A 12,355-nucleotide genomic window follows, 5' to 3' on the forward strand; every position below is an offset into this window, starting at 1 on the left:
TTCTGAACCACACGTGGAAGTCTGGGAGAAGGTGTGCCCTGCCAAGCAGTGGCTCGAACTGAGGCCCCTTGGGCTACATGCCTCTTGCTGGAGTCCTGTATTGGGTATTTAGCTTGATTTTTCAGTTAACACTTAGAGTTAGCACTTGATTTTTTTTTTCTATCAACATCTACACATGGTAGAAGATTGTACTGCAGGCTTGAAAACATCTGTGAGATGGGTAAGATGGGGACAAGGTCTGACAGGCCAAGGAAGGCCAAAAGTTGTCCCGAGTTCTTTCTGAAACCCTAGCGATGTGGTTGCAGTGGACATGGAAGGCTTCCTTCTAATTGCAGCATGGAGCTGAGCTTGCTAAAACATGAAGGCCATGGAGTTGTAGCCCTTCCTGCCTCACACCCTGTTTTGTTGCTGTTACTGCCTTCCCTGGAGGAAGGAGAAATGGAAATGTGAATGTGTGGAATAAACATTAGCAGGAGGAAGGGGGTACATTAGGGAAAATCTCACCCCAACCCATTAAAAATTTCCCCTTACTCTAATGATAATTCTTTTGCATGTAATGTTGTACACAGGATTCACATTTGCTGTAGGGGCATTCATAAAAGCCTGTGCAGAAATCAAAGAAAAAACCATTCTAAATCCCAACACTAGTAGGCACCTGTTGGCGTGGAGCTCAGACCCTGGGGTTACCGCTGGACTCAGCACCTGGTGTGTCATTTGCCAGCAAGTTCACACTGGGCAAATTAGCTAGCTCCTTGGTGGCTCTGTTTCTTTAACCAGGATAAAATTTGGGGAACGACTAAATACATAAAAACTCTGTAAAGTTCCCTAGTGGCTGACATGCAAGAACTTAATGAATACACTAGAGCTATTATTTACATGTACAAATCCAAAACTTTGCAATCTGAGATGCTCCCAAATCTGAAACTTTTTGAGTGTCATGTTGGGTTTTAGAGCATTTTGGATTTTGGATTTTTGAGCTAGAGATGAGCAAACAGAAAAATGTAGTCTATGTGAATATTATAAAATTCAAAACGCTTTGAAGTCTGAAAAACTTCTGGTCTCAAGCACTTTGGACAGAAATATACAGTCTGTATTGACTAAAGAAATATAAACTGTAAACGCTTTTTGTAACCCTTTTAAAAATTTAATGATATGTTGAAAACATAGCTCCAAGCCAACAAATGTAGGTGTATATCTTGATTTTAGTGGCTGTGCTGTGATGTAATCCTCTCTTTTAGGACATTTTTTCACTGTTATTAGATATTGTAAACAATACTCAGATGAACATATTTGGAGATGTCTGTTTGTAGGCATATCTGTTCATTTTCTTTGGAGAAAATCTCAGAAGTGGAGTCACCAGATCTAACAGGAAGTTCTGTTATGACAGTCATTGACACATGGTATACCCATCCAGAAAAGATGCAGAATTTTACATCACAGGCAGGATAAGAGAACGCTCATTTCTCTCCTTATCTTTGCAACTCTGGATATTAGAATTCTCTGTAGGAAAACAAATGGCCCCATTGGTGTTTTGATTGCATTTTTCTCTTGCTAGTATCTTCAATTATTTAAATACTTCTAAGAAAATTTATGAACACTTCAACTAATAAAGCAAGATGTTTGTGGAGTCATAACAGATTGACCCTCTCCCCTCCCAACTTAGCTATTTCAACCACTGTATCCACGTTGGTTCTCTACTTCTACTCAAACTGTGCCTGTAACAATTGCTTCATGAGAGTCCTGAGGACTGGTCTTAGTGAAGAGCAGCCAGTGTGACCCAGAGGTCATGCACTGGGATAGCAGGGGGCTGCACTGTTCTGCCTCTGCTCCCCAGGGTCAACACCACCCCACAGCACCGTGCTCTGCCTCCCTGTGTGGGTGAACTCTTTCAGACTTCAGACTGGCATTCTCAACAGGAACTTAAGGAACATTTTGAAAAAAATATGCAGACATGTATGTGGAAGATGAGCACTGAAGGGCTGGCCACGTTTTAGTGTCTTGGATAACTAGGAACTTTTGCTTCCGCAGTTTCACAAATTCCCATTCCATTCTGTCCAGGAAGGCTCAATCAACAGTACTTTCAGCAAGGCTTGACTCTCAGGCCTTGGGGGCCTTAACCCTTCCCAGAGTGTACCTTGGTCTCTGAGTGTGGCCTGGGTAGTCTGATCCATGATGGGTCAGTGAGAAGGTCACTCCTTTGGGTGACTGCCCCTCCTCCACGGCTGCCTGGACAGTCTGCAGGGACATTTCACCCCTGCCCACCTCTTTCTAGCTTGTTGTGTTGTCTGAAGTGCATGAACAAGCAGGATGACAGCACACAGGCTCAGGCTCGCACGAGCGACCAGCTCCTTCACTGCCATTTCTAGCTCACATCTTATGACCGTGGCCCTTGCAGGGCTCCAGGGAGGTTCAGACGCCCTACAGAGAAGCCTGGAGCTGCGATCCAGTGTGCCTGGCGTGCATATAAGGCAGAGAACCAGCACATCACACTGCAGCCACAATTCCTGCAGCTGTGATGGCACTGTGGTAGCTGTTAAAAGCCTGATCACATTCAGCTTTATCGTGAAGAAAATGCTTATTTTCTTATTCAATGACTATACCCATTATGAATCTCAAACATTCTGGTTCCAGAAAGATCACAAAGGAATCAAAAATGGAATCATTTGAAAAACACTGAAGTAGCTTGAGCTACAAATTGCCAAGGGTTTTATCCTCTCGGTAAGACCAATTCCAGCACACACAACCTGTGGGATTTCACCGGGTTTTGTTACTAGACTGTAGACCAGTAACCTGCCACTAGACTACAACTGTAAAAATGATAAGGCTTTTTGCAGGGCAGTTAAGGAGATAGGCCTAGAAATAAAAGCGTAACAGACAACAGAAGGACCTGCTCATCAACTTCCACAGCCTAAAGCAATGATGTATCTCCCCCAAGTCTAAGTACATCCCACAGGCACTGCCTAGGTTCTGTCGTCTCCCTGAGGACATCCTCTGGGGGTACAAGGCCAGGCTAAGCCACACTCTGGCCGGACTGAAGGGCTCTAATCCAGATGATCAACATTTGTTTATTTTACCTGGTGGCTTCTATTCAATAAGAGACACCCGCAGAAATCATGACACCTAGTGTTCAGATCCCCAGACTTCTCAGGTAAACTAATATTCTCATCTAGACCAATCAGTCCTTGGGTCCTAACACTGAGTCTACATGCAAATACACATGGAAAAGAAGGTCTGGCATGTAAGAGTAGACTGGGAACACATAAGCATTTTATAACTGATAGTGGTGTTCTCAATACTTAATTTTCATATGCAAAAACTGTTACTTTGAAATGATCTTCCAGCTTGCAGGTATTCCCCTTTTCTGTCTTCATAAGGCATCTGGGAGTAGGATGAGCTCTGGTGGTTATGAAGCATGGGTGGGTACAAGCCCTCTCGTTAATGCCATGAGAATCAGACTAATACAGACACAGACTGACATTTACAAACTAGAAAGCAAATCGACAACAGGGGAAATGATCAGCCACTCTGAAGATGCTATGAAATCTAAGCTGTAGGCAAAGTTGATCCCTAAAAGTATTCAGAAACTCAACCACAGATACCTATGTCTTAAAATAACACTTTAATTCGGAATAATGTTCTATTTTTTTAGAAAACAAATACTTCCTACACAAAACAATGTAGGTCCTCAGAAATAATCATTTGTGCACCCTGGCTGTACCAAAGACCTTTCCTGCCAAATAAATAATGACCTTAACCAGGCCAGTGTAATTTAAATTTCATCTCTAATTCTGAAGCTACACACACTCTTCCGGTGTGAAAGACTGTGTTTAAACATTGTGACTGGAGGGCCCTGGGTGGCTGGAGGAAATGGCAGCACGGAACATCGGTTCCTGCTGAACAAGGAGTTCATGGAACAAGCAGTCCCTGTTCCCCACCCCCAGTAAAGCAAGCCCAGAGGAGAACTGGGCTAGCCAGGATACCCCACCCCTACCCCCAAATCCACAAGATGGACTAGACATGGTGGGAGCCACTCCCAGGCCAGAGGGACAAGGGAGATACACTGGATGGTCTGGCTACTCACACAGGTATCAACTTCCTGGACATCGGCAAACGGTCCCCCTGGATTTTGTACCTGTTTGTAGGTGAGGGCAGGGGACAGAAGCACAGCCTTTAGGGGTTCCCTGGGCCTGGGAACTCTCCAAACTGAGCCAGTGGAACTCCCACCAAGCCAAGGCCCCAGCGCTCCCTCTGCCTGGTCCTGCCTTTCCCACTCACCAATGTGACCACCAGAGTCACTCCCCAAAATGTCCTCCAGTGACCCCACTTCCTGGTCTATCTCCAGACAGCCCAGCCTAAGGGAACAGGCTGCCTTAGAGAGGAGGCAGACCACTGAGTGGGACAAGTGTCCTCTGAGGCTCAGCAAGCTGTTGGCTAAAGCTTGAGATCCTCTGCGGTCAGATAACCAAGGCTTGGGGAAGCTCCTGCTGCCCGCGTGTCCCAGCTCGACAGTGACCAAGCCTGGATCAGAGGTCGGCTTCCTCATTCCCTGTGTGACTCCCATGCCAGCATAGACCTTCCTGGAATTAGGGCCTCCCTGCAGAATTTCCCTCTCGGACACACCTGGAGTTTCTTTCTTAAACCCTGGATTTTTATTTATTTATTTTTTGTGGGATATTCAGTCCTGGTAAACTTGAGCCTTTACACTTTCGTTTGATGAGCGCTTTCCCATGTCTACATTTCCTCAAATGTGTTAGTTTGCATCCTGAAAATTCCTGGCTGATTTTTAAGGCTTATCAGTTTATTTTATTTATTTGAGATGCAGAGATACACACACGGATGAGAGACAAAGAGAGAGGAGGAGGAATTTCTATTCACTGTTTGAGAGAGAGAGAGAAAGAGAGAGAGAGATCGAGAGAGAGATCGAGATCTTTCATTCACTGGTTCACTCCTACAAATGGCCATAATAGCAGGAGCTGGACCAGGCTGAAGCCAGGAGTCAGGAACTTCTTCCAATCTCCCATGTTGGTTCAGAGGCCCAAGCACTTGGGCCATCTTCCGCTATTTTCCCATATGGGATGTGGCTTTACCTGCTATGCCACAATGCCAGCCCCATTGAGTTGATTCCTTAACTCTTTGCACACTATGTTGAAAAGAATAACTTCCTATTCCATGCAAACAGGCAGAAGAAAGAGTATCCTTTAAATGACTTTGCAAGATGTGCTTTATTTTAAGTCAGCCCTGAACCCAAACTACACAGGATCATTTTTTTTTGACATATTCTAGCCCATTCAATGCTTCTTCTCAGAAACTGCATTTTAATATGGAATGAAAACTACATTTCAATCCTAACGTTTTTCATGCTACATTGTCATTTAATGAAGAGGTTGTATTACCAATAATAATAATTTAAGAAAAGGCCATTTTTATTTCCCCAAGCTCAATATACATATTTCTTTCATAATTATGAACTTAAAAAACCCGTCTCAGATGTAAAAATGTGAATTGGAACATGTAAACTCTTTGATATACCTGAAAAACAGGAAGGAAAATGTCACATACTGGAAAAACCATTGCCGTAAATCATGGAAATGGCAGAAAGCGTGTAGGGGAACGGGGAAAGGCAGAGGAGCCATCATGACCTCAGTTATGCGAGAGTTCCAAAGTCAAAGTATTCCACATCCCACTGGGTTGGCCTTCGGGTCTTTTGTCCCACATCTGTTTCCACGAAGAGCAGAAACCGAAGCACAGCGCTCACATCAACGCAGTGAGCCACTCCTGGGTCTCAGCTAAGCAGGTGTCCACGAAGTTTCTTTGCTGCTTGTAATGTTTTCCTGAGAAGTCACTGGTGTTTCATGGAAAGATTTCTTATTCGTCTTCAGTTACAATAAGGCAGTAAGAGTATCGCTAATGGTATCTTTTTGCTTAGAGCGAGGCGTTATCCTTCCAGGGACATCTTTGTGGATTTGTTCATTCCCCCCTCTCTCCCCGCTAAGACACAGGGTGGGGAGTTTTCCGCCTCCTATTGCTGTTTTATACTTGGCGTGTGCTGAAGGCTCCTCCAGTCTCCTCGCGGCGGCTTCCGCTGGGTGCTGGAGAGCTGGATGCAGGACAGCGTCTCTCCAGCAAAGGCGCCATCCCGCCGGGTACCACTTGGAGGCGCCTTTCTTTCATCCTCCCTCTATTCTCTGTAGTAGGGAATGCCCGCATGTGATTCCTTCACATTGTCCATCAGAATGCAAGACACGGTTGACTAAAACATAAAAGCAAATAGCCCTGATGTCAGAGACACGGAATTAAAAGGAACTCCTTCAACAGCGCCCTCACTGCTGTGGTAGCTTCTGTTGCAAAAGGAAGTCAGCTCCTTTCCGCCACCGGTCAGAAGAGAAATCATTTCCGTCGAACTAGAAATGCTTAGCTCTTATGAGAATATTGTGCTTTTTTAAAAAAATTCAAATGTTAGCTTTCTTTGCAGCCTGGGTCCTAAGGTTATCAGTTTGTTTTCTCTCTGGTCCATTTGATCATGGTCTCCGGTGATCGGTAGAGGAATATTAATTTGGCATAGAGATCTTCTTCTAGTTCCAGTTCCCCTGTCTCCCGAACTAAAAAAATGTCTGTGCATAGCTTCAAAATCCGATCCACATTTGGGAGCTCCTCAAACATGATGGAGTGCGAAATCCCGCTGAAGAATTCACGGACAAATTTCCCAATCACGAGGACCACCGAAGCGTACAATCCCATGATACTGAAAAACACAGAAAGCAGAAGTTATATCTAGCAGTTAAGTATGGTTCATGGAGGATGTTTATCATAACACTGGTATATTTGGTGTAACACAATACTAGGGGACTTTGAAAGTTTGTGGGAAAGTTTAGTTTGGTGCCAAAAATAAAAATTCAGACAGTTTTCTTGTAATAGGTATTTCCATGAACTTTTTGAAGACTCTTTTGTTGGGTAGAAATGGCTGGTGTGAAATACAGCTTCCTGTACCTAGCTCTTCTCCCTTTATCACAAGAGTGAGGAATATTTTTTTCTTCCAAAGGCCATGTTAGCATCAATTTTTAAAAAATCATCCATGGCCATATGTGGGGAGCAACTCAGACTAGACTAAGTTACTGGAATTAAGACTTATTCTATGCATCTGCTGTCCCACAATATGGCGCTGAGAAGGGAGTAAACAACTTCTACGCAGCTGCCTCTCGCCAACTTGAGTGATGACCTGCAGGAGCTGATCCTGCTCCTGATTGGAGGAGAGCAGCGTACTCGGCGTGTGGGTAGCAGAGTTGGGATTGGTGGAAGAGGACTATAAAGGAGGAGAGAGACAACATGCACCAGGAACATCTAAGGGGAACATCTGAAGGAACACCTGAGCAGCCCCCGAGAGAGCCGGCCGGCCGTGTGCCGCTCCCCCGCGGAAGTGGGGAAAGTGGCAGGGGGCATCGCCCTTCCATGGAGGTGGAAGGATCGGCAGCCAACCCGGAAAGAACCAGCAGCAAACCCGGGAAGGGCCAAGCAGACAAAAGAACAGCGCAGAGTCCAGTGTCATTCCTCTGCGAGTCAGGGAGTGACAGCCATACAAAATTATCAACTTAAAAATTAGCCTGATGGGGCTGGCAATGTGGCAAATTGGTTAAGCCATTGCCTACAACACTGGTATCCCAAATGGGTGATGGTCCAAATCCTGGCTGCTCCACTTCTGATCCAGCTCCCTGCTGATGTGCCTGGGAGAGCAGCGGAAGATGGCCCAAGTGCTTGGGTCTCTGCCACTCACATGGGAGACTTGGATGAAGTGCCTGGCTCCTGATTCAGCATGACCCAGCTCTGGCCATTGCAGCCATGTGGAGAGTGAACCAGTGAATGGAAGACCTCTCTCTCACTCTCTCTCTCTCTCTCTCTCAGTAACTCTAACTTTCAAATAAATAAAAAATAAGTCTGAAAAAATCAGCCTGCTATAGGAGCCAGCGTTGTGGTACACCTGGTTAAGCCACCACTTGCAACACTGGCATCTCACGGTTAGATTCCCAGCTGCTCTGCTTCTGATCCAGCTCCCTGTTAAAGAGCCTGGGAAGGCAGAGGAAGATGGCCTGAGTACGTGGGCTTCTGTCACCTATGTGGAGACCTGGATGGAGTTCTAGCTCCTGGCTTTGGCTTGGCCCAGCCCTAGCTGTTGTGGACATGTGGAAGTGAGCCAGTGGATAGAGGATGTCTCTCTTTCTCTCTCTTTCTGTAACTCTGCCTTTCAAATACTAAATACTAAATACATACATACATACATAAATACATATTTAAAAAATTAGCCTGCTATAAATTTGCTGAATTTTGAATCCTGACAAAAAGCTTTTGTGGGTCTTATATACCTCATGGGCTGGATGTTAGCCATCCCTACTTTAACAGAATGGGCTTTCTCTGAGAATCATGTTGCTAAGACTCCAGGTGGAGAACACTACCTTATGAGGCTAAATCTGGGAAATGTCCTGTTTATTATCCAAGAATTCTAAGAAGAGAATGGCTTCTCATCCTCAACTTTATTTGCCATAGCAGACTGTTCTTGTAACTGTGGATTATAACCAGAATCCTTACCCATAGCCAGCTAGGAACCCCAGACTTGGGGGGCTGACTTTGTCATTGAAGACCACCAGTTCCAAGGCCTGGGACTGCTGCTCATAGATCCTATTTCCAGTCAGGTTGAGAACCCACCACTCACTGTTAGATTTAGTTGCATTGTCTCTGTACAAAATAATGGTGATGTTCATGAAATTATTTTCTAGAAGAAGAGAAAAACAAAATCAAGTTAGCATGAGATGTTTAGGATTCCAGGCACATCAGCAGTTCTCAGATGGCAAAACCTGGTTACCATCTGTACCATAAGGTTCTGGGATGAGAAGGACAATGGGCATATTAGCAATGAGAGTGGATGGAGGGGGGGCCCTGGGAGGATAGGCAATTTCTCTTTTTCAGCTAAAGAGGTCACTATTGCTATATGTGCACTTCAGCCAAAGCACAGGACAGCTCTGTGGATTATTCCAAACAACTCTCAAAAACCCAGAGCCCTGACTTTTGACAGAACTTGCTGATTCTTTTATATTACCAGCAGTTATTCAGTTTCTCCAAGGAGGAAGACACTTCATTGAGTGTTAAGGGGCTACAACATTGCTCAGGGCATGGCTGCTTATCCCAGTGGGTACAGATCATGCATGGATGCACCGTCTCTGGTCACATGCATAGACTCTCCAGCACAGGGGAGTCAGTTGGCCTGGAGAGAACACTTCCTTTCAGGAAGGATGGCATGAGGTTCTGCAGACCACACTGTATGGCCAGTGACAGCTGGTGTTAGAGCAGAAACCGAATGCAAAAGCACAGTAGAAGAGGGCAATCAAAAAGCCTGCAGTTATATTTCATAGATTGTTCTAAGAAATTCCCACGTCTGCCAATGAGGATAGTGTTCCCACTGAAAACTGTGATGAAGTGTAGATTCTATGAGGGTAAGAACTGACTCTACATTATTTCATGCTCAATTCCTAGATCATAGGAATATAGGGCAGTGCTTGGCATTAAATGTCTGTTGGGTGGAAGGATGGATGGATTGATGGATGGATGGATGGATGGATGTAGAAGAGTGAGGAATGGCAGGATACTGGTAATGCCAGAGTGGTTATTAAGGAAGAATGAGAGCTACTCAGAACACTCAGGAGCAGGAAGATAACTGGTTCTAAAGTCCAGAGGAAGTTACAAGGGCAAAAATCCAGCCCTGGGCCCAGACATTCCTGTGTCTGGATCTAGTTCTACCATTGCCTAAGCTGAGTAATTAATAATGAGTCTCAGTTTCCTTAGATGTTAGCTGGTGGTAACCATCAACCTATCTTAAATGTACTATGTGGTAAAGATCAGAGAGAACTCAGCAAAGCACATCCTATAAACCCTTATTCTGAGTAGGATCTCAGAGAAGTGAGGCTATGCAGTGTGGGGAAGAGTAACATTGAAGGCTCCATCTCATGTCACTCCCAGGCAAAGAAGCCGGTGTCAGGGAGGGATAGAGGATCTAAGAGGAGGCAATTCCATGATGTTGGAGGATTGCAGATGAGGAGGGAGTGGGGTCTAGGGCAGAGGGAGAAGGAGATAGGACCTTTCTCTAGGGAGAGATGGGAAGCTACAAGGGCAACTCTGGATGTCAGTTGGGAGGTTATCTGCCGAGGCTATATGGTATATGCTATCATATATACGGTCTGTCATTGATTGAGATGTCGTTTTATGGCTCATAACTAATCCCAAAACATCAGTTTACTATCATCACTGCTTTATTGCACAAATCCAATCACTAAAGCACTACTAATGATACTTATAACACTTGATTGCATCAAGAACATTTCACCATCTCTCTACTATGTTCATTGTGAAGGAGCAAGCATATTTAACAATGTATGCAGCAGATTTCTGTACAAGATCTGGTTGTCAATAGAAACAAATAGACAGACTGGTTCTACGGCACTGTACATCACTAAATTTGGATTTAAGCCAATCAGGCCCTCTTTTAATGAAATCAAGAAAATGAAGAGCATAGTTTCCAGGTGAGGGAATGATTCCTTCTGGCTTTTCAAGACAAGCAAGTGTTTTATGGTTCCTTTCCCAGGGAGCAAAATAACTGGAAAGTAGCTTGATAAAGGTTGAAAATGCAAACTGCTGAAATTGAAAAAAAAATTTTTGAAAGTTTCTTTTCATTCTTACCAGATAACAGTTGCTTTATAGGTTTTGAGTTAGAATCACTAGGTGCTTTCACATAATACGGGTAGATCTTTTCTATTATCCTGTGCAGTAAGAAAAAAAGGATAAAATTAAAGTTTGTTTGAAACATGTAAAATTATACTTCCTTGCTAATTTTGGCTTTACATCAAACAAATAATGATAAAAGTCTTCATATATGATATAGACATAATTTATGGGTTTCCATTATGACCGGAAGTATTATCTGAAGCAGAACAAATTTACTGGACTCTATCCAGACATGCACATAAACTCGGTACACAAGCTGGTTGATGACTTAAACATGGAGACAGGCATTTCTCCATGTCTGTGACTTGCTTCTGAAGCCAAGGGATTCTCTTTCCTGGTGGGCTCCTCCTATTGTTATCTATAACACTGAGCACCCTTCTGATTCTAATCTCTAGGATTTCTAAAAGATCTACAATCAAAAGGACTACATGAATGGGTCTGATGGAGGTGAGGAGACAACTGGTGGCTTGGACCTTACACGACCTCTGCTTCTTCCCTCCGAGTGACCCACGTCACATCTAGACCCAAGTTTTCTTTTTCTTTCTTCTTCTTCTGCTTTTTTTTTTTTGACAGGCAGAGTTAGACAGTGAGAGAGAGACATAGAGAAAGGTCTTCTTTTTTCTGTTGGTTCACCCCCCAAGTGGCCGCTGCAGCTGGTGTGTTGCGGCCAGTGCGCTGCGCCGATCCAAATCCAGGAGCCAGGTGCTTCCCTTGGTCTCCCATGTGGGTGCAGGGCCCAAGGATCTGGGCCATCCTCCACTGCACTCCCGGGCCACAGCAGAGAGCTGGACTGGAAGAGGAGCAACCGGGACAGAATCCAGCGCCATGACCGGGACTAGAACCTGGGGTGCCGGCACTGCAGGTGGAGGATTAGCCTAGTGAGCTGCAGCACTGGCTTAGACCCACATTTTCATCTGGAGATTATGGGAGAGGCTTTGACCATCTCCAGCCTCAGCGAATCACAAAGGGTGCCTTAGGGAGTATAGGGGCTGCCTCTGTTGGTCCCTAAAGTCAACGCACAAAATAGGGCCTGAGGAGGGGGAGGCCAGCAGGTGGCAGTTGTAGTTGGGTGGAATGTCCTAACTAGTAGGGTGATGGTAGGATAGTAGGGAGACCAGGCTAATAACAATGTATTGTACATTTGTATAAGGCTAGATGACAGGGTTGGAATATTTTCAATACAAAGAAATGACAGGTGCTTGAGGACAGAGATATGCTCACTCTGATTTGATCATTGCACCGTGTATACACTACCAAAACATCTTAGGATGCCCATAAATATATACCATTTTTATGTGACAATTCAAAAAACAAAATGAGTAAAATGTAAAACAGGACCAGGGCAGACTGGGGGACAAAACTGACAGTACTGCCAGCTGTCATCACTCCACAATTCTAGACCATGTTTTCTCGATGGTTCTCGTGTTAGAGTCTGAACAGCCCAGCTTGCATGTATTTTGGATGGAGTACCTCTGTGGCAGGATAACACTTTGAGATACAATTTTTTGACCCTCAATTCCCTTTTATCCCTTATCTCCCTTTCTCACCTCCCCACAGCCATTCTGTTAGCCAGGAACTTAGTGACCCAGGG

At 44.6% G+C, this 12,355-nt stretch overlaps 1 protein-coding gene across 6 annotated transcripts in view; it reads right to left on the reverse strand.

Annotated features, from left to right (window-relative positions):
* Positions 1-5,203: 5,203 nt before the first annotated feature.
* PIEZO2 (piezo type mechanosensitive ion channel component 2) overlaps positions 5,204-12,355 on the reverse strand; it is a 453,482-nt gene continuing 446,330 nt past the window's right edge. For all 6 annotated transcript variants that reach the window (XM_070050492.1, XM_051851439.2, XM_051851440.2 and 3 more), the window contains 3 exons: positions 10,720-10,799; positions 8,578-8,761; positions 5,204-6,742 (listed from right to left, as the gene is read on the reverse strand). In XM_070050492.1, the coding sequence (XP_069906593.1) occupies positions 6,490-6,742; positions 8,578-8,761; positions 10,720-10,799 (517 nt within the window). In that variant the 3' untranslated portion in view covers positions 5,204-6,489. The remainder of the gene's footprint in view (positions 6,743-8,577; positions 8,762-10,719; positions 10,800-12,355) is intronic.

The sequence above is a fragment of the Oryctolagus cuniculus genome, chromosome 10 (assembly GCF_964237555.1).
Source record: "Oryctolagus cuniculus chromosome 10, mOryCun1.1, whole genome shotgun sequence".
Classification (NCBI taxonomy): domain Eukaryota; kingdom Metazoa; phylum Chordata; class Mammalia; order Lagomorpha; family Leporidae; genus Oryctolagus; species Oryctolagus cuniculus.